Source organism: Physella acuta, unplaced genomic scaffold (assembly GCF_028476545.2).
Source record: "Physella acuta isolate Inbredline_101_S28 unplaced genomic scaffold, ASM2847654v3 ptg000308l, whole genome shotgun sequence".
In the NCBI taxonomy this organism is placed as follows: Eukaryota; Metazoa; Mollusca; class Gastropoda; family Physidae; genus Physella; species Physella acuta.
This window is the reverse complement of record NW_026731827.1, coordinates 1245175-1270326: the sequence shown is the minus strand read 5'-3', so window position 1 is coordinate 1270326 and position 25152 is coordinate 1245175. Positions and strand designations below refer to the sequence as shown.

At 34.0% G+C, this 25152-nt stretch overlaps 2 protein-coding genes across 8 annotated transcripts; one reads left to right on the top strand and one right to left on the bottom strand.

Annotated features, from left to right (window-relative positions):
* Positions 1-104: 104 nt before the first annotated feature.
* On the bottom strand, positions 105-7116 carry LOC131940048 (dehydrodolichyl diphosphate synthase complex subunit DHDDS). 7 transcript variants are annotated; one of them, XM_059298595.1, is made up of 8 exons: positions 7092-7116; positions 2799-2987; positions 2104-2246; positions 1841-1957; positions 1651-1752; positions 1446-1560; positions 663-770; positions 105-565 (listed from the first exon to the last, which is right to left on the bottom strand). In XM_059298595.1, the coding sequence occupies exons 2-8, from the start codon at positions 2979-2981 to the stop codon at positions 266-268; spliced, it is 1068 nt and encodes a 355-aa protein (XP_059154578.1). In that variant the 5' UTR covers positions 2982-2987; positions 7092-7116; the 3' UTR covers positions 105-265. The 7 variants fall into 7 exon arrangements, with proteins under 7 accessions (XP_059154578.1, XP_059154575.1, XP_059154573.1 ...); XM_059298592.1 differs by lacking the exon at positions 7092-7116 and adding an exon at positions 6447-6583; XM_059298590.1 differs by lacking the exon at positions 7092-7116 and adding an exon at positions 5498-5576.
* Positions 6578-24550, top strand: LOC131940046 (bromodomain and WD repeat-containing protein 3). Its single transcript, XM_059298588.1, has 35 exons — positions 6578-6708; positions 6795-6853; positions 6929-6958; positions 7142-7201; positions 8134-8284; positions 8379-8474; positions 8707-8867; positions 8948-9169; positions 9300-9400; positions 9498-9669; positions 9791-9930; positions 10171-10333; positions 10513-10647; positions 10734-10862; positions 10965-11190; positions 11278-11559; positions 11666-11807; positions 12009-12099; positions 12236-12391; positions 12511-12551; positions 12657-12969; positions 14001-14252; positions 14643-14767; positions 14885-14967; positions 15119-15230; positions 15355-15416; positions 17787-18060; positions 18475-18600; positions 18753-18855; positions 19072-19218; positions 19354-19506; positions 19703-19815; positions 19935-20092; positions 20190-20435; positions 20561-24550. The coding sequence occupies exons 1-35, from the start codon at positions 6660-6662 to the stop codon at positions 21706-21708; spliced, it is 6021 nt and encodes a 2006-aa protein (XP_059154571.1). The 5' UTR covers positions 6578-6659; the 3' UTR covers positions 21709-24550.
* The last annotated feature ends 602 nt before the right edge of the window (positions 24551-25152 follow it).

The window sequence follows — 25152 nt, the reverse complement described above, 5'->3', positions numbered from 1 at the left end:
TCGTTTAATTGTAATATACAGCAGAAATTAATGTTTCACACACACATGCAATTCACTTGGAATGATCACATTTTTTAAGGATTCTAATAAATTTCCTTTACAGATAATAATAACAACGAATTTCCTTTACTGATAATAAATTCACAGCCTGTGAAGATCTGCTAGTCCAATATTGAACCACTTTTTTTCCATTTTGTCAGAAAGTCATTTAGATAATGTTCTATTAAAAGGTCCTAGCCTTCTCACTATAAATGTCCATTTCATTCTAACAATTAACTTGTGTGGGAGGCTTGTTAAGCATGACTGGTCGTGATGGGAGCAGGCTTTTGATATAATCTGATCTTTTTTCATACACATGGGCCAAAAAGGATTCTATGCGCTTCTCTCTCACGCTGGCATACTGCTGAACACGAGCCTGTGTGTTCTTCACCTCAGGAACATTGGTGCTAAGGTATGTGGGGGACTTGTCTGGACATTTGTTCAGGTTGGATTCTTCCATCACACAAAGGAAATCTGATTCTCTTTGTAGTCTTTCACGTTCAATTAACTGGTTTTGTTTTGCAATCTAAAGAAAATATATATGAATTAGTATAATGAATTTTCAACAGTGACCATGAAATACAATAATTTACTTCCAATACTGCATGAATTACTTATCTTACCTGGATTTTTCTATAGTTGCGTTGATAATGCAATATAGCTGCATACATGTGCCATATGCTGAATTCTGGCCACAACACTTTCACAAAAGCTAAACAAGAAAATGAACTCTGTGGAGAAAAATATTACTAGCATCATTAAAAAGTAAAAGGGAGTGACCATCCAAGTCCTTAAAACCCATAGTTACTTATTATTAACATAACCTGTATTAAAATTTACTTTTATGATTATTTGATTTTTTTTTTCAAGTGGATTTGCTAGTATTTTGTTGTTGGGTTATTTGTGTTAAATAGTTTTGTGGATTTGTTAGCATCACTAAGATTTCTTCGAAATATCTGATATTTAAGATTTAATGTAGATATTGATTAATCAAGAAAATTGTCCTGCGTGCTCATCTTTCACATGGTTAGAGAAAGTTTATACCATAGATCTAATGACTCCTCTACATTGTGACAGTTATCAGGAATGATAATATGGTTTTAGAGCAAGATATCAAAGAAAAAATTTACAACAATGTAAAGACCTATTTTAAAATTATTATTAACTAAATGTTAAAATTTGATGCTGTCTGACCAACGGCTGGCTGTAAGGTCCCGTGTCCTAATTGCAGAAGTGGCTATTCTGAGCCACGTTCAAATAGATTCAGCCAAAATAAAATTTATTGTTTACTTAATTTTTTATAAAGTTAAGTTATAGTTATAAAATGAAATTTTTAAAAATATACAAATAGAAAAAGTTACTTTTGATATATTGAGATTGTAAATATAAAACTTGCACAAACTTACCTCCCACAGCAAAAAATCACTCAGCCTTAATTCACCAGAGGTGCGTATCAATAGGTCAACATTTCCACAATGAGAGGTGTAAAGGCACTTTTCTAACAGGCTCTCAGAGATGTCACTTGTTAAATTCAAAATCAGAAAAAAATTAAAATAACACACCCATATTAAGTCAGGATTAAATATTTAGGAAAAGTTAAGACAAAATTACCTCTTTAATATATAACCCTCTTTCACTCCTGATGCTAGTTCTCTCATTGCCATACACATGTCATCTCTAGCAGTATAGGCAAAACACACATTTAGGATGGCTCTGAAAATTTTGAAATAAAACTCTGATTAGGTGTTACATTTTTGGTGTTGACATTAAATTGATCTGAGCATCCATTAGTTTAACTAACCTTTTATTTTCTGCTGATATAGCAACAGCTTCAGCCAGTAATTCTTGTAAGTCTCGAGGAAGAAGTGTTATATCTCCAATAATTCGTACACATACTCCGTTGTTATGAATAAGATCTCTATTTTTCAAAATATTGATATAGCATAAAGTAATTTTTTTAAATAAACAGAGAAACATGCTTAATTTCTAAAGATATTAATTTTAAACAAAATAAACTTTTCAAATGAAAATACAGATATTGACTAAAGAATTTACAAAATTCACCTTTCTTGTAAAAGTCTTGCAAACTTCTGTCTTGAAAGTTCCATTAAATATTTGACTTCATCTGAGGATCTTTTAAAATTCTCAATGCTGAATGCATACACAGTGACTTCTGTAATGCCTAAATCCAAGCACCATTCTAGAGTCTTCAAACACAAGTGGGACCAGTGGATAAAAATAAGGTTTATGAATACACTGAACAATTGTTTCAGAACATTTGTACACATATTACAGAAGAAACCTACACATTTTTACATTATAAGGAACTGTTTATGGTAAAAAACTTAGCTCCAACATAAACTATTTATTAAAGAAGTAACCCTTTCCGACCTGGAGAACCATGGAGCAGATAAAGCAGAGTTCACCTATTTCTGTGACCTCTGCATATAAAGGGAGTGTGGTCAGTATTATACTCAGCTGCCTTTACTTTCCCTTATGTAAGTCAGGTAACTATTAGAGCTGGGTGGGCTCAGGGACATCCTATAAACTTGAGCGCTGGATCCGAACTTGAGACTTCCGAGTTAACAGTCATGCGCTCCACCACCCAACTATGCCATCTCAAAAACTGTTTAAATGCATTTTAAAAGTTTTACAATCACTACTTAGGTCTGAGAAAATAGAAAAGGATATAGGACCTACATCTTTTGATACTAATTTTTAAAGTACAGTACTTGTAATAAGTAGCAATAAGTTTATACCTCTGCTAGTTTATCAAAACCTTTCAGATGTCCTTCAGATTTAGCAATACTCTTTTTTACAGCAAACCGCCTGTTGCCATCCATGATAATAGCAACATGTTTTGGAACAGGGCCAGCAGTGATAATTGTTTCGCAGGCTCTTTGAACCCATGTTTTTTGTCTCCTCTCTGGGAACCAAGACATTGATTTCTGTGGGAAAATGTTATATATAAAGAAAAATTTATTTAAGAAGTTTTCTATCCTAAGTCATACAATTTGTATTTTGAAAATAACTATTTTTTGTAAGCAGGGAAGTAAGTAACAAGACAAAATGATAAATGATAAATGAAAGTGAATGTCTCAAAATGAAAACTGTTGGCTAAATTTTAAAAATTATTAAATTAATTTAGTAGGGACAATGTATTGTAATGTTACCACATGTACTCAATGTCTAACTAATTCAACTAAACTCTAAGTCTAAGACAGTCTAACTAATAGAGTCCTTTCATATGACGTCACGTCCGTTCGTGATACCTACGCCCGCCGCCACAGTGGTGTACACAAGACGTAAACACAATCAGCTGTTCGCCAGCGCTGGACGTGTTCACCAGCGCTGGACGCGTTCACTGTATGTAAAGAACCGCACCCGCGGAAAAGGAAAAATACGTTAAAAAACTTGAACTCTTAGGAAATGAAGATCCTTATACTGTTATTGACAGTTTCGTATAAATAAATATGTGGACAAAATTTCTAAATAAAAATACTGTTAGTAATACTGTTTGCGTTTAGAGTTAAAGTAGCCGAATCTGATCAAATGCAGTTCTCGATACTTTGTTTCAGGTAAGGACAGTAAAATAATAAACTTCATTTTAATTATAAAAGATAACTATTAATAAAACAAATATGCTCGACCTTCACAAATACTAATAGTAAAAGACAAAGTCAAAAGTAATAGGCTAATAAGAATAATAAGATCTAATAGTAGGCCTAATACCTGGCTCCGCTGGGTAGACATAGAATCTAGAATCTACTTCTTTACTTAAATTTAATTACTTTAGATCTACATTCGATTCAAAATACACCCATCATAAATCAAAAGTAGTCATAATAGGCCTAATAAAGCATTTAATTGTCTCTAAGATCTAAAATCTCACTCTATTATCTAATCATTTTTTTAGCAAACGAAATTTTCTGAAATTGAAATAGATTATATGACTAGACTTAGATCTAGAATCTGCTACTTAAATTAAATTGTAAAAACTTTATACAAGCATGTAGTTGATATTATTGTAGTAAAAGGCTTTAATAAATTACTAAGGCCTACCTACTTTGTTGTCTTTTTACAGCAATATGTATCTGATACTGGACTGAGTTTAATTAAATTCAAATTCATATCTAGTAATTGGTCTACTAAGTTTTTGTAGCCTAGTAGTACAATCTAGATCATACCAGCCAACAACAAATAACCACATTATTATTATTTGGTTAATGATTTTTTTTTAAATCCACTGTTTATAAAAGAAACAAATCAAGCTAGAAACATTATAAGTGAGATGGTTTAGAATAATAACAATGGACCCAGTCTACAATTGATACAATTGCAGGTCTACATAGGGCCTACAGTCTAGTAGTTTACAGTAGGCACCTAGTGTGTAGCTAGTATACTAGTGTGTAGCTGTCCAGAGTTAAGATTCTTAATGCCTAAATGCTTTCCCCTGATAAGCCATGTGTGCCGTGCTATAAATGACATAACATGACACCGAGGTGAGAAGTGTTGAGGGGAGAGCAGTGGGACTTTCCCCTTTGTTCTCCCTGCTGGGCCCTGAGGGTCAAAATTATATAAGAAATACTATCTCTGTGGGGCTGGGTATCACGGAGGTGAGACATTTTCAGGGGAGGGCAGGGCAGACTCCTCTTTGGTTTTATTGTGGGCTAGATACAGGTGGGGGCAGCCATCATGAGGGTTGAACGTCAGTATTAATGTGTCTGATTACTTCCCTGCTGGATTATAAGGGTCTTAAATTGTATAACATGCTACCCAGATTGGTTATTACCCATGGATTATATTAGCCGTTGTAGTGTGGGTTTTGTAGGAGTTAAGTGGTCTCACGTTTGCTACAGTAGATAACCTCTAATATATTACTGCATTTGATCAGCTTTGTCTACTTAAACTCTAAACGCAAACGGTATTACTAACTAACAGTATTTTTATTTAGAAATTTCGGCCACATATTTATAATATTATCCACGAAACTGTCAATAACTGTATAAGGATCTTCAATTCCTAAGAGTTCAAGTTTTTTAACATATTTTTCCTTTTCCGCGGGCGCGATTTTTTACATACAGTGAACACGTCCAGCGCTGGTGAACACGTCCAGCGCTGGCGAACAGCTGATTGTGTTTACGTCTGATGTACACCACTGTGGCGGCGGGCGTAGGTATCACGTGATTTAGGTCACGTGTTTGCAAGGACTCTATAGTAACTAAGACTCTACTTTTGCTAAATAAATATTAAATAATAAAAATAAAAAAAGTACTAATCTAGAATTCTAGATCTTACAACTTAATTCTAAGATTTATTTGTAGGCCTAATTATTACTAATTAAGATAGAAATGTAGTAGATCTCGATCTAAGTATTAAGATCTAATCTAGATCTCTAGATTCCAAGTAAACTGATGAAATCAAGGAAGCTGACTGAAAACAGGCAACGTAGGCCAACCTTAAAATCCTACTTTCTTTTTCTCAATGTCCACACAACTAGTTGGCCAGATCTTAGAAAAAGCATACATCAAACTAATTTTATCTTTAATTATAATTTTTTTTTTGTTTCGAGTAGACACAAAAACAATAATAACATATATCTAGATCTATGTTATATTAATAGCCCTCTTCCCCATTCCTAGGGGGAAAAAATTATTTAAACAAATACAGAATAGATGACTCCTTGTCGTCATCTTTTTATTTTTGTAACTGTGTAAGCTACTATAACTAAAATGTAGGCTGCATTTATTTTAATTTAATATTTTTATCAAAATTCTTATTATAGTTCAAATTCTATGACTCGCTTTAATTAATAAATTATCAAACTTTTGTAGGTAAAAATATTGTCACAAAACTATCAGCTTTATTAGCAGCTTAATTTGTTATTGTGTTCACAAGAATACACATGCTTTCTAAATTTGTGCATAATATCCACTGCGATTTGAATAATATTGCAGAATCGTCAAATGAGTAGGGCTATAAAAACTAATTTTATTATAGATCTAGCAGTAATTAGCTTTGAAAATAGTTAAATTTATATTTTAAACAGTTGGCCTATGTCCTCTTTTTTAAAAAAAAATATAATTTAATAATCCATAAAACACACGGAAATTCAAAATCCCACACACTTTTGATTAAAAAAAATACCTGATAGTCTAGGCTACCCAAAATTAACAAATGTTATAAATAACTACTAGGCTTACGTAAACAAAGACTGCATAATGACAACCTGGCAATAACAGGTCGGTAGAAAAGTCATTCTCCTACAGCTTTTTTTCCCTTGGCCTACACATCATGTTAACTTAAACTATGGCCTAACACACAAAAAAATAGTTCTTAAACTTTGTTCTGTTCTTTTTTACAACACTTATATTATCATTAAAATTAACGTTTAAAAATACACATACCTATTGTAATCTAGTTCAAGAGAGTTAACTTTCTTTAATAGAAATAAGATATTTAAAGAATGATCGAGCAGCTATTCATCCGCCTACTAGATCTATGGATGTTTAGATGATATCCAAGTGAGTGAAAACATAAAATGGCGTCTATGAGAATCAAGAGACCTGTGTAAAAGTTGTGTAATCCGTGTTCTTTTGGAGTATGATTATTAATATTTTATGACAGGAATGGATTGCAACACATCTTCTTTATCTGTACTTGAGCCTGGTAAGAAGAATTTCATTTTTGTTACTGCTTAATTTATGTTACAACGAGGTCTACTCTAGTTGTCACCATCTTGTTTTCTTTTTCAGAACTTTACTTTCTCATCGCGCGATTTCTTAATAATGGGCCATGTAAAAGGGCCGCTAAGGTATGCTGCTTTTTAATTTACTGATTTAACAAGTTAAATTATTCATTATTTAACTAATTTCGCTTTTCATTTTAGGCTCTACTCGAAGAACTGGAAGAGTTCCAGGTGAGTAGTTGTAGCTGTCTTTTATGCACATTCTTTATTTTCTAACTTAAAAATGCGGGTAATATGAATTTGATTTTCAGTGATTAATAAATGATTATCTATTTCAAATTATTGAAAGAATGTATCAACCAACATATTTTAGAATTTCCTTTCATTATTATTTCATCATGTGACTACTTTCAGCTTTTGCCTCAAAGAGTGGACTGGGAAGGTAACACACACTTCAGGAGTTATGAACATTTGGTAAGTCTTGAAAATACATTACACTGTTTTAAAATAGGACCAACTTTTAAACAATTTATAATTTCTGCCAGAAATTCTACAACTCAAAAGGTAAACATATTTGGGTGTGAAAATAAATATTTTATCTAATGTCAAGTTTTTTTCCTGTATTTTTAATTTGTAAGTTAAAATATATTTTGTTTTTGTAAAAAAATGATTTAACTATTTTGTATAAATTAGTGCATATGGGTTGTGATGTCATTGGACAGATTTCTGTTCATCCAATGACCATGGTACTTTAGAAAAGAATCATCTTTATGTCAAAACCATTTTGATTGGATAGAAGAAATGGGGTTAAATATGTAGGTCAGGTCAAATTTTCACTGTATTGCTAAAACTGTCAAAATGTTTCAAACCATATAATTAAGTGTTACATACTTTCATAGTGAATTTTATACTAATTTTAATTATTGACACTTGAGTAATATTTAATTAGATTAATCATTTTTGCATAGGAATTTTCCTTGGGCTAGGCTAGTTGGGTACATTACAAACATGGCTGGGACTACTTTTTCACAGCTGCTTTTTAACTCTTATTTGGAAGAAGGAAATATTGAGCATGTAAACATGGGAAGGGGAAGGTGGGGGGTTTAATTGTTATAGGCCTAGAGTGTTCATATTTTATGCTTAACATTATAAAAACAGTTATTTTGAGAGGAAAATATGCTAGATCTATCTAGTCTAGATCTTTATGAATTCTTAACACCATTATTAATATTTATATCCAAATTATAAACTATCATAATTATTTTTTTTCATTGACAAATGTGGATAAATATTTCACTATATATCTATTTTTTTCTTCTATTTTTTATTTTAATTTCTGTACTTTTATAACAAGTTATATGTGAAGAAAACTGTTTTTTACAATATTGTTCTTTGCCCATGCATAGGTATACCTAAACAGACATATAAAAGGAGACCATTTACTTCGTATTGTTGAGCGGTTAGGTACTTTGCTTGATAAAGAAATAAAACCAAGTGTTCCAGGAGTTAAGTCCCTTTTAGGAGCTGGAAGTTTATCTTTGCTTAGAACAGCTGAAGGTAAAAACCAAATATTTAAGGAATATGGCCTCCACTGTTACATGATAGAATAATTTTAGGGAAAAAAAAACATCAAATTTTTTTTTATGTTCAGGTATTCGTCAAACAAAATGGAGTTCTTCTCACCATATTGTTCGCCAGCATGGAATGCCAATATATCCACCTGCCAATCTTGCCATTCCTGCAGTCCGTAAGTTCTTTAAATGTTTAGCTTTATGAGATTTTGAAAAAGAGCAATTTCATTGGGTTTTTCTTTTGTCATATCATTAGAGTTTATTCAAAAGTTTAGTATAACATTACTTGGAAATGAGTTCAAGAAATATTAAATTATACCAATTATAATTAGGGCTGGTAAAGTTGACCAAAGTAAAATATTGTTTAATGCTGTATACTTGATTTAAACTACTTGCTTTGATCTTTAGCTCATGTTGCCAAAGCTTATCAGATGTCAGGGGTAGTTCGACATCACAGTATTGCACCAACAAGCCTTTTTAATAAAATAAGCATGCATGGTAGAAAGTTGGGACACCTATCTGCTGTGTACTGTGTGCTCTTTGATAGGACCGGAAATTACATTTTTACAGTGAGTGATATTAAATCTTCTTGCATTTGTTACACCTTAAGAAATCTACTGAATCAAAACTAATTTTTATTTTTATGTAGGGGGCTGATGATGCACTTGTAAAAATATGGAGTGTTTATGATATGCGCTTACTTGCAACATTGCGTGGCCACTCTGCGGAAATCACAGATATGGCAGTTTCATATGAAAATACATACCTAGCTAGTGGCAGCTGTGATAAAGTGGTTAGAATATGGTGTTTGCGCTCAAAGGCTCCAGCAGCTGTTTTACAAGCTCATTCGAGTATGATCACATCTGTTCAGGTTTGCTGCATTTTTTTTTTTTTTTAAATGTTTTCATTAAGTAATAAAAATACTTTTAAAAAATCTCAGGCTTTTTTATTCTCAGCTGTTAAATTTTTTAAATTAACTAACAGTTATTTTGTTTTACTAGTTTTGTCCGAAGGCTCAAGGAGACAACCGCTACATAGTGTCTACTGGCAATGATGGATGTGTTTGTTTCTGGCATTATAACATTCATACAAATGTGTTTAGGTAATTTATCTCTCATTTACAATTAATCTTACTTTTTAATTGCAATTAAATACAAAAATATTTTTTCTATTGTTTGATGTCAAAATTTTAATTTCAGTCTGAAACCTATAAAATTTATTGAAAAATCCCGCGCCGGAGCTCAAATGCTGTGTTCTTCATTTTCCCCTGGTGGTGCTTTTCTTGCCACTGGAAATTCTGATCATGTTGTTCGGGTCTATTTTCTTCATGCAGTGGGCATAGAAAAAATTTGTGAACTTGAAGCTCATACTGTAAGTACCCTTGCAATATTGTCACTTCATATAATCAAATGAATTTTACTTAAAATAAATTTTAAAACTGCTGAGCTTATCTTTTATATAGATTCCAATTGTTTTTGCTTTTTAATTTTAGGACAAAGTAGACAGTATATGTTACAGTAATAATCTAAATCGATTTGTGAGTGGTAGCAATGATGGTACAGCAAGGATTTGGCGCTTTGAAAAACAAGAATGGAGAGCTACTGTTCTTAATATGAATGCAAAAATCAATAGGTACTTTTTTATTGGATGGGTAAAGTAAGGGGTTACTAAAGCAAAGAGCTATTACTTTTTTAAGAGTTGAATGTCTAAAAAATTAACAAGATTAACTCAAATCTAGAAATGTTTATTCTATGTCTGTTATTTGTTCAATTTGTTAATAAAAAGTGGTTTTAGATCAATGTTGTTTTAAATTTTACTTCTTACATACTATTTCTGTCATTAAAATACCACTTTTGCATTTATTACCTTAAGTCCTAGCCAATGTCAAGAGACAAATAGAAATGATGCTAAAGATCAATTGAGAGTTACCATGGTGAGCTGGAGTATGGACGACCAAATGGTGTTGACAGCAGTGTCTGACTTTACCATTAAGATTTGGAATGCATATACTGGGACTCTATTAAAAGTTTTAGAGGTAAAAATGAAGTCTTAAAACTACTAAAAAGTACTAGTTGATTCTTAACTACAAATTTTAATCAATATTCATACAGCTTCCATTATTTTATTATCAGAAAATTTTTCTTTTTCACTATGCTTATTCAAATTTGTATGGTATGTTTAACTATCCCTAATTACTGGTTATTATCTAATTAGGGTCATGAGGATGAAGTTTTTGTTCTAGAAGCATGCCCAACAGATGCCAGAATTTTGCTAAGTGCTGGACATGATGGAAGGATGATTATATGGGATTTATACTCAGGGGCGAAAATTAAAAAATTCTTCAACCTGGTATGTGATTTTACTTTGACTTTCTGGAAAAATGAAATTTGAACATTTTAATTCTGCAATTACTTTTTTTTTAATTATTTTTTTAGATTGAAGGTCAGGGTCATGGAGCTGTGTTTGATTGTAAATTCTCACCTGATGGTCATTCTCTAGCTGCTACAGACTCTCATGGGCATTTACTTCTCTTGGGTTTCGGCACAAATGAGAGATGCAAAAAGGTACACAACAAATCTCAATGCTTAATGTTATCAACCACTTTCTTCTGTCCTTATTTTGTGAAATGTATTAAATTCTAAAAACAAATGGTTCTCCCCATCCAGATTCCACAGCAGATGTTTTTTCATACAGACTACAGACCTCTAATGCGAGATGCAAATAACTTTGTGCTTGATGAGCAAACACAGCAGCCTCCACACCTGATGCCTCCACCCTTCCTTGTTGATATTGATGGAAACCCTTACCCTGCTGCACTGCAGAGATTAGTTCCTGGCAGAGAACACTGCAAAGAATCAAATCTAGTTCCACAGATGGTTGTTAATGCACATGGTAACAATTTATATCTTATGAATTATAACTCAGGATTAAGTTTACGGTTCTAGTTTTCCAAATGCTAACCTCTGAATTTTGTTTTAGGTGAATCTGAAGTAATAGGTGACTTAGACAATGATGTAAGACAAGATGGTGCTGCCAATCAAGTTGATGATTCTGAGACTGAAGAAGAAGCAGATTCTGTAGATGTTCGTCCAGGTGCTGTTCGCAGAGGTGGCGCACGGCCTAGCATAGATGTTATGATACAAGAGCTTCAACGACAGCAAGATCAAAGATTGCACAGAGAATCTGGCAGTAGCAACAGCAATGTCATGTCTCCACCATACTTGCCATACTCACCTCCAACACCTCGATCACATATGCAAAGTTAGTTCCTATTGTTGTTTTTTAATTCATTATATCATAATTTTGCTAAGAATAACCTATATACATTACAAGATATTTCTATAAATACTAACTTTACATGGAACAGATCGAATAGGCATGCGCCGTAGTGGAGAAATAGAAGGTGTGCGGCAGTCGCTAGGGAATGTCTCTGTCAGGTCCACAAAGAAAGAGAGAGATGCTGCACGAAGGCATGTAACTGTACGACCATTAGACCCTGAAATGCTGAGGTAAAAATGCGAATCAAATGTTACATTATTTTTTTTTTAAAGCTTTCTGAAGGGTTTCATAAATATAACTATGATGTAATTTTGTTGTGCTTACTAGTCAATTACCATTGTGATATCGGTATAAAACGCAAAAAATATATATTAGAATATCTTGAACTTTTATATTAGCTTGTGCATAATTTTCTTTTCTTATCATTATAGAGCATCTGAAGAAAAGAGATCAGCTTATACAGAAGAGGAAATAAGAAAATTTGTTACAGAAAGGAAAAAGAAACTGCTTTCTCCCCATGATGTAAGTGTTAGGTGTATGCTTTTTTTGGTGGTAAATAAAAAATTATAAAATATATTTATCTAGGGTAATATTCTTCTCTAACTACTTTTGTTTAGATGTGTTGCTGACATTACTCTTTTTTTTTTATTACATGCAGTTGTCATCAGCTAGTGTTTTAGTAAACAAAAAACGAGGCCAAAAACCAAAGAAACAAACAAGTGGTGATGGTCAAAGAATGGAAGACATCCCTGAAAATATGGAAACAGCCAGAAACAGACTGACAACAAGAGCATTGTATGACACAGAGGAAGAGGTTTGTTGTAATACTTGCATCCAGTTAGTGAACTAAAGCTAAATATATCAGTGCAAATACAAATTTGTATCATGAAATTCTGCTTTTGTTAAGAAATGTATATATTTTTTTGTTTACAGGAAGATGAAGAAGGTGGATCAGATGTAGATCTGTGGGACAGGTAAACTAAAAAAATTAAATGTGCTTGTAAACTTAGAAGATTGTTAAAATATTAATGTTAGCCTATTATTTACTGTTTTTTTTTTGTTCAAATTAATTTTGCCAGCGATAACAGCAGCAGTGATTACTCAGACTGGGTTGGAGATCAAGGCAGCAGCAACTTAGAACCACCAAAACGAAGGTCACAGCGAAAACCAAAGAGGCGCAGATTGTCTTCAACAGACGAAGATGATTTAATAGATGTTGTCGAGGCAGATGAAGAGGAGATGGATACAGAAGACACTACAACATCTGATGATAGCAGTAGTGAAGAAGAGAAAGAGAACATTGAGGGGCCTTCAACTTCTACAAAACGAGAATCAAAACGACGAAAAGCAAGCCAGAAGACATTTAGGAAAAAAAGAAAAAAAGCAGAAAGGGTAATAACTATTTTACAATAAGTAAAAGATATAAATAGGAGACAACATGGTAAAATGGTTGAGTGTTTGACAACTAACCAGAGTAGTAATATGTCCTTGAGTCCACTCAACTTTGATGGGTACCTGACTTAGGTTGGGGAATGTAAAGGCGGCTGGCTGTCAAAGAAACAGGTTAACTCATTCTGCCCTGTGGGTCGATAGGTTTTAAAGTGAACTTAACTTACTCAATTAAAGTTTTAAATAAAATGTAAGAGGTCATCCATTTATGACGTTCACATGGGGGAGGGGTCAGAAAAAAATTGACTTTGCTGACTGTGGGTTCGGGTTATTGTTGACGTCCACGTTTAATTTATTTACCTCAAAATACTAATATTAAAAATAAAACTGCACATAAAATTTAGGTTGTACATTAAATCTACAGTTATTGTGTTGAATATCCCCAGCACAAAGGGTGAATAAATGTATCAGAAATTCAAAGGTAACTGTATATGGCCCGAATAAGAACAGAAGGGGAGATTTTTTTTTTGCAATCGGAAGGGCAGGGTGGCGCAGTGACCTCGGCAATTATATAAAACATTTCATAAAATTTCAAGTTTATTTTTTAAACATTTTAAACAATTAAAGCATTATTTAAAAAAACAATTAGCTCTAGGCTCACATCATGTAACTAAATCATAGTCTAAATCATGAATTTGTGCCACAGCCTAAGACGACGTTTGAAATGTGCTTTTTTTTTTCAACACTTTCTAGGCTCACCTTTAATTTTATTATTTAGGCCTAGTAATAGATGCTACCTAAAATATCAAATTCTATATTAGATTAGCAATTAATACGTTAGCAAGGTACACATAACATGTATGTTGATGTATTAATAATTTTGCAGCATGTTTTGAGAGGTCTACTAAATTTGGGGGGGGGGGGGGGTCTAAAATTCCAAATTTTTGTGGACGCCATAAATGGACAACCCCTAATATAGAGCAAGTGAGCACTACTATATGCTAGTTACTCAATTGACTGATTTGTTTTCACAGAGGAGGAAACCTCGGCTTGTACCACCTGATCCCAATCTCAAACCAGTTACAGAACTAGATGAGAAAATGAAACCACCAGAATGGATTACATCTGTGATACCCAGAAAAGCACCTTTTGTACCTCAGATGGGAGACGAGGTGATGTACTTCCGCCAGGGCCATGAGCAGTACCTGCAGGCTGTTTTGAGGAAGGAAGTGTACAAAGTAGATGTAGACAAGAACCAACCCTGGCATAAAATTCCAAACCTCAGGGTAAGCTTTTATTCTTCCTTCCAGTGTTTTAACAGATAATAATTACAGTAATTTCAATATTCTCCTATGAACTTTTATGATAAGGCAGCTCAAAATATTACTTTATTATAAAAGGAATAAAAGAATTTCCTTTTTAACCTAACATACCATTGTCAGATGAAGTAGACTTTACCTGTTAATTTGACAGCGTTTTATGAAAGGATTGTGTGGAAAGCACTGCACCCTGCAGCTTTAACTTTCCCTAATTCTAGTCAGGTATCCAAAGAAGCTTGGTGGATTTGAGCATGAGATCCGAACTATAGTCTAAGGGGATAGCATTTGTCACTTTGCCATCCAACCGTGCCAACCCACTAATAGGACTTACATTTTTCATTTGTTTTATATACTTAGGCACACGAATCAGTAAAAATAGTTGGAATCAAATGGCTGATGAAGCCAACTCGACTCTGCTGTTTGAAACTCGCATTTATGGATCCTAACTCAGGGAGACTTACTGGCAAAAGTTTTACCATAAAGTAAGTGGTTGGTTTTACAATAAGGCTGGAATTATAAATGTGTATAATTCTGTTAAGATAATATGCTTGTTTATAGAATCATTTGTGGTACAGAATTTTCCATTTCTGCTTACGTAGATATCATGACATGCCAGATGTGATAGACTTTTTAGTGCTCAAACAACATTACGACATATCAGTGGAAAGAGGCTGGAAGCCAGGTGAGTTTTTTGTTTGCCATTTTACCGACTTTGTTTATAGAAAAATCAATCATCATGGTGTGTTATATTCTAGGTGAATTATTTACATTTTTGTATTCTTATTATAACCTGTTACCATGCCAGTAGCTCAATTTTAAAACTTGATTTCCAGGTATGAGGTTTCGTTCAATGATCGATGACCAGTGGTGGATGGGAGCCATTAAATCACAAGAACCACTGTATCCTGAGTTTCCTGACTGTTTATATCAATGCTTTAATGTGCAGTAAGTTATTTCTTTGTAATGTTATTAATGGCTAAAATATTTTTGAAACAACTAAAATTAATCATAAATTAAAACTCTAAAGGTTTTATTGTCATATTTTCTATTCTTTCTTTCTTGTGACTAGATGGGACAATGGAGAATTTGAGAAGCTCAGTCCCTGGGATATGGAACCTATAGATCCGAAAAGTAAGTAAAACAATGCCGGCCTCTGTGTGGTTTCACACTTGTCTTGTAGGGTGTGTGAGTGGTAGTCCTCTCTCAAAACTCATAAAATTATTACTCATTACTCTTAGCAAGAGATCCTATTTTTAACTGCATTAAGGGAACAAGATACCCATGTTTTCGATAAAATGTTAATTTTGCTACCCAAAATTTTTATTTCTTAATTCGATACTAGTACCTTTTATCTATCTAACCCGAACATTTCGGACTTCTACAGCTTACGGTTATCCGTTTATTGCGATGTGAAACCTGGTACCCCCCGGCAAGTTTTCACACTACTACGCGGACAGCGGCTATCTTCGAGCGGGTATTACATCATTTATTGCCCGCGAGGCACCATAAGTTTTACAGCAATCTAAGGGCCAAGCACTCGTGTACCCGCTGGTGTAGTGACCTTTTCTTTTGTTCTAAAAATAATTGGGATAGAAGTTGTTTTCTACAAAGTAAAATTTTATATTAAACTCCATATAAGGGCATGCGCGTAAAATTTATGAATGAGAAGAGGTTCATTGATACGCTTGACCAATCATATTATAGTACAGTAAATCAAAATAATTCACGATAGGCTGCAACTAACCACGTGTGCTAGGCAGCCATCTTGTTTCTTGATAAACAAAACAATCGCCTGTCTCGTTTGTTTACCCCATTTGCGTATACTCTTCTATTTGTTGTTTTAAAGTTATACAACAACATTAAGTTTAATAATTGAAACTTTGCCTAGAAATGTACTGTTGATTATCACTGGAACAATATTAAACACTGTTGCGTACGCTTTAAAATTATACTAAGCTGAAACAATGCGTCATGGACATGACTATCAGTTTGAAGAATGTACTGTCCATCCCCTTTACCCCTTCATTCCCTTCTCGCCATTCAACCAACGGCCGGTTTATAATCTTGTTACGGCATGCTGTGATAGGCTTGAACGCGTTCATCAGGCTTTACACCAGACTGTATACGACACATGTGTTAATGTGTATGCCCATCTCTCCGTATAGGGTGTGCTAGCAACGAATGTAAATACTAGATAGTAGTAGATAGGATAGCTGGGAAGCATTCACTTAGGCCCTGTACTTGACCCTATCTACACAGATGTGTTATTCGCGGTTGAATGAACATTGGTAATCTATGGCTCATCGGTGCCTCATGCACTATCCAGCCGTGGGATGGGGTGGAGGGGCGTGTCTAGCCTCAAGCGTTGTACCCAGTGTTGTGTTGTAGGCTATTATCATAAGGCAATAAACTTGTGTAAGCTACAATTTGAGTAGAGAAAGACATTGTTTTGAAGTGAGAAGACCGGCTAACAAACAAAACTTTATCTGGTTTGATGATAGCTGTTCTGAGAATACCGCTCGATTGATAGGATGTGTAATACTTAATAGTCATACATTCATTACCTGTTGTATACATATTTTCTGCTTACATAGAATAAATCTATCTAAAGCTTACAACATAAATCAAAGCGTATTTTATTAGACAAATGGTTCTTCCACATATAACAAGACGTTTTTTTTTCTGTTTTCTATAAGAGAAAACGCACCGCGCCTTTTCCCGCTCTTCTTTTCACGTTTTCTCAACTTTGCATTTTTACTCAAAATTCGACATTCAAATCGCTAAGGCTTTGGAACCCTTTGTCATACAAGAATAAAACATTCCACGTGCGTTCAGCATTATACCATCTACAAAACTACGTTTGTACATTAAGTTTACTACAATACTTAAGGAAATATTGTTATTTTTGTAACACCACCCCCTAATTTTTGTACATACATTTACGTAAAAATTTGTATAAAAAATTGAGTACAAGCTATCGCAATGAGTAAACGTAGAAATGTATAGTTTGGTTTGAGAAATCTAAATCTTTCATCCGTTTTTTAAAATCTCTTATGGGAACAAAGCCTTAGCGATTTGAAAAGGTGTTAGTTTTCACACCTTTTCGCTGTTTCCATGGCAACCAGTACTGCTATTGACGGCTATATATTATTTTTGTCTATAGTTTAACAACTATAATTATATGAACTTATTAAACATCCAGAAATGTGTTAAATAAAAAAAAAAATTTTATCCGTGGTGCCTATCCTTAAATAAATGGGTAACAACAATGCTAGAAGTTATCCAGTTTTGTTTTCAATGAGAAAAATCTCCATAGATTTAGGACATATAGATTGTGATCTAAATTATTGAATATCCAGATCAGTGAGCTGATCTAATTACATCTACTTGCATAGATTAAGCAACATCATCTTATGGACCATAATATTTTTTTTTTAAAGATACAGCTACAATAAAGTGATGCTCAAGGAAAAAAGATTTGATTTTAATATTTTTTTTTAGGAAAACCAGCTGTTGTTGGAGGGGGAGTTGGTGTTACACAAGAGGAATATAAATCTCTGTTATATGTGCCAAAAAAAACAGAGTGGCCATCCTGTGGCAGAGAAGCTGATTCTCAGCGTTTGATTCGGGGATTGGAAGCTTTGATGCAGCACTCAGTCGCTGAGCCATTCATAGCCCCGGTAGACCTGCAGCAGTTTCCTACCTATGCCTGTTTTGTTTCATACCCCATTGATCTCAGTACAATCAAAACTAGACTGGAGAATGGATTTTACAGGTTAGTTTGCATAGCTGGTTAAGTTTTTTTAAGTTAAACCTATTTAAGATTTTGATTTTTTATGATTTTTAAGATTTTTGATGAAAACTCATTTTTAATAGATCATTAATTAAGGCTACCTATTCATTTTGCATTTATTTTACAAGCTGTTCAAAAAAGATTTTCAAATGTTACTTCAGGAACTCTGTTAAACAAATCAGAGAGTTTTGCTCAAATTAGAAGTTCCAAGCATGTTTTGTTTAAGTCTTATTTCTTGTATAAACTTTAGAGCCTTTTATAGGGCTATAATATATGAAAATAGCCTTTAAAATATAATTTCCCCTAAATAGCCTGTAGAATATAGATTTCCCTCTATATATTTTACACCAAAAAATTCTTTTTGATAGGAACATTTATTTTAATTTTTTTTTTTAGGAGGGTCACAGCTTTGCAATGGGATGTGAGACTCATTTCAGCCAATGCTAGTATATTCAACAAGTCAGGCAGTAGCATTGTCAAAAATGCCAACGCTCTTTCAGAAACTTTACTCAGATTTATTAAGTGGGTTTTTTTTTATTTCTGTATTGTATACATATAAAGAATATACACATTGTATTGATGGAAAGGAAAATAAATTGATTGTTGTGTCTGTCTAGGTGTTTATAAATATTGTTCACCCAGCTAATTTCATACCAATGTGGTTTTTATTATAGGGATCATGGTTGCCAAGATCCACTTACTATTTTGAGTGAATTAGCACACAGTGATTTTAAAACTGGTTCTAGTGATGATGAAAGTCAGCCAGGAAATTCAAAGGTACGCCAGTTTGTTTATTCTGTGGTGTGTTTTTCCCTAATCTTAAATTGACTTTTTGTTGTTTTAATTGTTGTATTTATAAAAGTGCTCAGTTATATTTTACACATAGATTAACACCTAAATGTTTAAATATTATGTCCAGCGTATTTCAAAGTGTTTTACAATTACTTTTATTTTAAAATTAATTTTTTTGGTTATTGTTTTATCAATCTGTAGACTCACAGCAGCCCTAGAAAGAAAAAAAGGAAAAGGAAACCTAACCCAGAAGCTTGGCTGGAACAAAGCGAGTCACTTCTGGCAATGTTGTTTGATTGTGAAGATTCTGAACCATTCCGAATCCCTGTCAATCCTGCTGATTATCCGGTAAAGACAACCGTTCACTTCATTTTTACATATTACTAATCCATTTTAATGTGAATTTCATAATATAAATTATAAATTCATACTCTTTAAAAAAAAAGTAGTTCCTCACAGCAGATGTTTTTTTTTAATCACAAGGATTATGAAGATATAGTTACCAACCCTATGGATCTCACCACTGTCCACACTAAACTTGCCACTGGGCATTATGGAAATCCTGTCGATATGTGTCGTGATATCCGTCTTATTTTCCAGAATTCCAAATTGTATAATATCAATAAACGCTCAAGGGTAATTAACTTTTACTGTATTATTCTTACTTCATTTTGCAGTTATGGTTTTATCTGGCTATAAATCTAGTACATTAACACTGGTAAAGGGCAAAAACTCATAAACACAAATAAACCTTTACACATAAGTAGCTGTCACAAAAAGTAAATAATGTTCTTCTGCATATTTATGGCATCATTAATCTTTGTTCTAACAGATTTATTCCATGACCCTTCGTCTTTCTGCTTTGTTTGAGGCCCAGATCACTGAAATTATTAACACCTGGAAATCTGCTCTTAAAGCTTCTGGACGGATTCGCAAACAGCCCAGGTATTACAGTACCAACAAAATCATTTCCTGATTTACTACTGTCAATTTTTTCCAATTTATTCCTACAAAGTTTTCTTGCGGGATCAAAATTGACCAATGATGATTTACTTTGTTGCCAGGTCAAAGCATTCATCCTCACCTCAGCCCTCAGCATCATGGGATACTCTGACTTCAAACATTCTTGATCCAAACCAGCCTTCCACCTCAGGGTATTCTAATGGAAGGCAGACCATCAATGGTGCTGGTCCCTCAATACACAGTAATGGCCACATTGCAGGTATTTCAATATTTCAGTGTCAATTGCTGATATGACTGTCTTAAGTTAAATTAACCTTTAGAAAGCCTAGTATTAAATGAGATGTATATCTTGCCAGGATCAAGCTCCAAAAGTAAAAAGAACTGCATACTGACCAATGGCGATGATTCAGATGCAACCATTGTGGATGATGATAAAAAGAGTGAGGATGTTGACACTGAATTTTGTGATGAAGATGCTGTGAATGGGATTGTGAATCATACAGACCATGACAGTGATGATGACATGGGGGATGATGATGATAGAGATAATGATTACAGACCAAGTCAGTACGTGAAGAATTTCTCTAAAGCACCACCAAGAGGTTTGTTCATTAATTATTTTTTTCTCGTAAGCAGAGGTCTAAATTTAAAATCATAATACTTTTGTGACTGTTGACTGTTTAAAGCTATCACAAATATTAAAATCAATTTTTATAATCTGTTTCAGGCAAGCCTTCCAAACGTGGCAAAGGCAAATCTACCAGACCTCTGCCTCCACGCTTAGCTAGTGAACGCCTCAAGAAATCCAATATCTTTTATACATCAGATGGGAATAGTGATGAAGATTTCCTCTCTGACGATGAAGATGAGGGCAATGAAAAACTCACCAAACGAGGTTCTAAAAGCAAAGTGAACCACGTCTCACGTGTGGTGTCTGATGACAGTGACTCCGACACCCCTGTTCAGCCAGCACCAAGGGGTAGGGGAAGGCCACCTAAATCTGCCACCCTTAAAAAGAAAAACTCTGTGAAAACAAAGAGTACCTCAAAAAAATTGACTTCCGACAATGAAGAAACACCCATTCACAGAAAGGTTCGCAGTACCAGGTCTCGAAGGAGAATGATCAATTCCGAGGACGAAGAAGGAGCCAGTGCATTGAATGGTAGCAGATCTCGGAGGAGACGTATCCATTCTGAGGATGACGAGGGGACAAATGAGTTGAATGGTCTGGAGAAAGAGAACGCCAGTGCCTTAGCGCGGTCCTCTCGGTCTGCAAGATTCCAGAAAAAAGACTACAATGAAGTTGACTCAGATGCAGCAGATGAAACAGATAACAGCCCTGACAACTCAGAGACGGAGGAGGAGGAGGTAAAAGATCACACTGAATCAGAGGAAGAATCAACAGAAGAGGACTCTGATGATGAAATAATGAATGCTAGTCTGAAAAGTAGCACCCAGAAGTCTTCAAAAAACAAAAGCGCAAATGGTGTTCTGAAACGTTCAAAAAACTTTGAGGACAGTGACAGTGATGCTGTTGTACCTCACAAGCGGAAACGCTTGCGATCCTCTTCACCTGTTAAGGTTACCAAAAAAATGCATCCAGTCAAAACTAAATTTCCCAAGAAAAATGAATCTCGGAAAGTCCGAAGCAAAGACAGTTCAGGTAGGCAAACAAGAAACAGAGGCCAGCAGAAGGTGACCTACTTGGAAGACTATGGCACAGATGATGATGCTGGTGACAACAACACAGATGATGATTCTGAGAATGATTCTGAAAGTGAGAATGATACCATGGCTTATTCCAGGAGCGTTAGCAGTCGTGGTAGAGTGAGAAAATTAACCGCTAGAGCAAAAGCAAGTTTAAAAGGACACTAGTGCTTTTTCTTGCTATCAACCTTCAGGAAAACTAACTTATTTAAATAAATTAAACTGACATTTACCTAGGTAGGGGTTGAGCACCTCATTTCATTTTCATCCACATTGCTGCCATTCCACTAGCATTAAATTGTTCAGTAATTACAAAACCTGATGTATGCTTAAAAATAAGTCTTTTTGAAAATAATGTACATCGAACCTAATTATAATTATCAAGCTTGGTGCATCTGTTTTTGTTTTTTTTTAACGTTAATTACTATTTGAATAATTAAACAAGTAAGTTAATTATTGCTGTTAGTCTTCTAGATAGAATAATTTGCTTTACATAATCCAAGGCAGAAGTTTGTGTATGCAATTTTTTTTTAAAATCCTCTTACTACTAGTATAGTTAGTTTAAAGGGGAGATCACAGCATTCTAACGACTTCCTGAGGTACATTATGCAAAGCTGCCAAGTTCAATTATTTAAGTCATGTCTAATCATTTTGACACTCTTTAAGTTGTAAATGTGAGAATTTTTTAAATAAGAAATTTTTTTATAATTTCCCTTACAACCACCTAAGGCTGGGTCCAGCTGTACATTAGAACATCATTCCTCTGTGCCTTTGTTTCTCAGGGAAACACCATCATTTATGCAAGGAAGTTGACATTTTCATTGCTGTAATCTTAAACAGGCATAATCCTAGTTCCACAGGTCAACTGGGGGAGGCATGATTTACTGTAGTATGAGCTTTGTAGTTAAACATTTAGATTAGTACTTTGTATTAGAGTAAGCTCCATGGTCTTCCTAGTCAAAAGTGTATAGCCATCAAATGTTATGTTGGTCAACCAAATGTTATCATCTTAGCACTTTGTTCTTACCATCAGTGTGCTAAACATTTCAGCTTTATTAGTGAGAAGTAGTGTACAAATGTGCTGTTGATAAAATATAGGAATAGTGTTTTTAGGGGTGTCACTATGTTAGTGGCCATACAGAAGTGTGTGTATGACTGGTGGTGTATGACTAGCATGCTGTATGTCATGGATCCATATTAATAGTGTCACAAAGTTGTCACACTTTATGTTGTATGATATAGATTAATTTCCAGATGTATGTACATGAATACAACAAAAAGGATGCTGTGAAAAAACTGCTTGTGTTATCCAGTTGTCTGTGTATGAATGTGACTTATGGATATTGTGGAAAAAACTACTTGCACAACCCAATAGTCTATATATGATGTGACATGGATTTTGTGGGGAAAACTGCTTTGTTATCCAGTTGTCTGTGTATGAATGTGACTTATGGATATTGTGAAAAAAACTACTTGCACTACCCAATTGTCTATATATGATGTGACATGGATTTTGTGGGGAAAACTGCTTTGTTATCCAGTTGTCTGTGTATGAATCAAGAATGTGACTTATGGATATTGTGAAAAAAACTACTTGCACTATCCAGTTGTCCATATATGATGTGGCATATGGATATTGTGAAAAAAAAACTGCTTGTGTTATCCAGTTGAGTGTATAAATGTTGATGAGGGCATTGTGGTGCAACAAACTGATTGTGTACTTTAGTTGTCTATATATGAATGCAGCAAGAATATTGTGAAAAAAAACTGCATGTGTCATCCAGTTGTCTCTATATAAATGCAGCAAGAATATTGTGAAAAAAAACTGCATGTGTCATCCAGTTATCTGTATATGTATGTGACAAGGATATGTCTTCCTTCTTGTGCTTATATAAAATCTGTATAGGACCCCTTTCTGGGATGTTAAAGCTCCACAGCGCCAAAACAAGCATCACTTTAAAAGCTGCTCTAGCTTGCTATTTTTAGGTTGTGATACTGATAGTGAAACTTGCTCTGTAGAAGTCTTTCATCAGTCTGTTTCATAATAGTAGAAACTATTTGTTCTTGCAGATTATTAATTTTACATTGATAGATGATTAAAAAATACTTGTCACTGCGATATTATGTCGTATATTCTTCAACATTAGAAGTGGACGTGATTTTCCTGATAAAGCACTCTAATGCTTGTAAGCTTTTAAAATAAAAATCAGCATCCATTATGTTGGTTGAAATTTTTCTTTCAGACTCAGCTATTTATTTCCTAGTGCTCAGCTCTGTACATCACTTATGATGTGATTCCACTGCTCAATATTTTCTCTAATCAATCTATTGTACCATCCTGGTTTAAGAAAAGATATTTTATACTTAGACCTATGATCTAGCTTTTCCTTTACCTACTTATTTATTTTAGGTGTTGTATTTTGCCATACCCCATTTACAAATGCTTTTTTTTTTTTGTCTGCCAAGCATGTGTATTTTTTCTTTTGAGTTTGTGAGCCATGTAGATCCTAGTTGTCATTCTAATGAGTTTATAGTCAAGCCGATCCATGCTCAGCATAGGTTTTCTTAGGGAATAAGTTAAAGTCAATCCCTATTCAGTAAAGGTTTTCTTAGGGAATAAGTTAAAGTCATCCCTGTTCAGTAAAGGTTCTCTTGGGGAATAAGTTAAAGTCATCCCTGTTCAGTAAAGGTTCTCTTGGGGAATAAGTTAAAGTCAATCCCTGTTCAGTAAAGATTTTCTTAGGGAATAAGTTAAAGTCATCCCTGTTCAGTAAAGGTTCTCTTAGGGAATGTGAAGTGTGAAGCAGTGTAGAAAGGTCACATATCATTTGAAGCTTCGTTTCTGTTGGTCAAGTTTTCTATTGATATTTAAAATGTTTAACATTAAAAACCTGCTGTACATTCATTGACTGTAAATATTAACTGCTTGATTTTTGCCTGTAAATAAACCTATTCATGATATTTTGTGCCATCTCTAAGGCAGCAAAAATAAATTGTTTTTGTTAACAAGTTTTAATAATTGGTGTGGTTTTTTTAAATAAGAGTCAGATAAAATTCTGCTTCAGAACACTCGTGTAACATGTTAATCAATAGTTTTACACATTTTGTTTTGTCTCACAGTTGGGTTCCCAACATTCGGACCAGCGGCAATGTTATTCTATTATTATACAGCACTTAAAACACGTCTGTATCGGATTCATAAGCTAACGGGGAAGGGGGGGGGGGTTAAATTTTGATAAAAATTGGGGAGAATTGAAGGCTGTCAAAAGTTAACGTTTTTTTTTTTTTGTATATTTATTTTGTGGGGAAATACGAAAACGTCCCCACTTAAACTATGAACGATATATTTTCCGTGTACTGTATAGTAGTCCTGCAGTTCAACTAAATGTTATAAGGGGTCATCCATAAATGACGTCACGCTTTTTTTTGACGATTTTTTACCTCCCCCCTCCCCTCCGTCACAAAAAGCCAGACCCCCCCCCCCCCTAAAATGACATCACACCTCAACCTACAACCCCCCTCAAAATTGCAGTTGAATTTTTTTTAAACATCGATATATTTCTAAAATCTTGTCTAAATTATTACAATTTATTAAAACAGTTATCTAAAACG

Excerpts from the sequence above, each read along its gene's own strand:
- LOC131940046 (XM_059298588.1), top strand. The coding sequence starts at position 6,660 with ATGACAGGAATGGATTGCAACACATCTTCTTTATCTGTACTTGAGCCT. Across the intron at positions 12,970-14,000 it reads AAAGAAAAAAAGCAGAAAGG|AGGAGGAAACCTCGGCTTGT; the intron begins GTAATAACTATT and ends TTGTTTTCACAG. Across the intron at positions 18,061-18,474 it reads CTGGAGAATGGATTTTACAG|GAGGGTCACAGCTTTGCAAT; the intron begins GTTAGTTTGCAT and ends TTTTTTTTTTAG.
- LOC131940048 (XM_059298595.1), bottom strand. The coding sequence starts at position 2,981 with ATGTCTTGGTTCCCAGAGAGGAGACAAAAAACATGGGTTCAAAGAGCC. Across the intron at positions 1,561-1,650 it reads GAGGGTTATATATTAAAGAG|TGACATCTCTGAGAGCCTGT; the intron begins GTAATTTTGTCT and ends GAATTTAACAAG. Across the intron at positions 566-662 it reads GCAACTATAGAAAAATCCAG|ATTGCAAAACAAAACCAGTT; the intron begins GTAAGATAAGTA and ends TATTTTCTTTAG.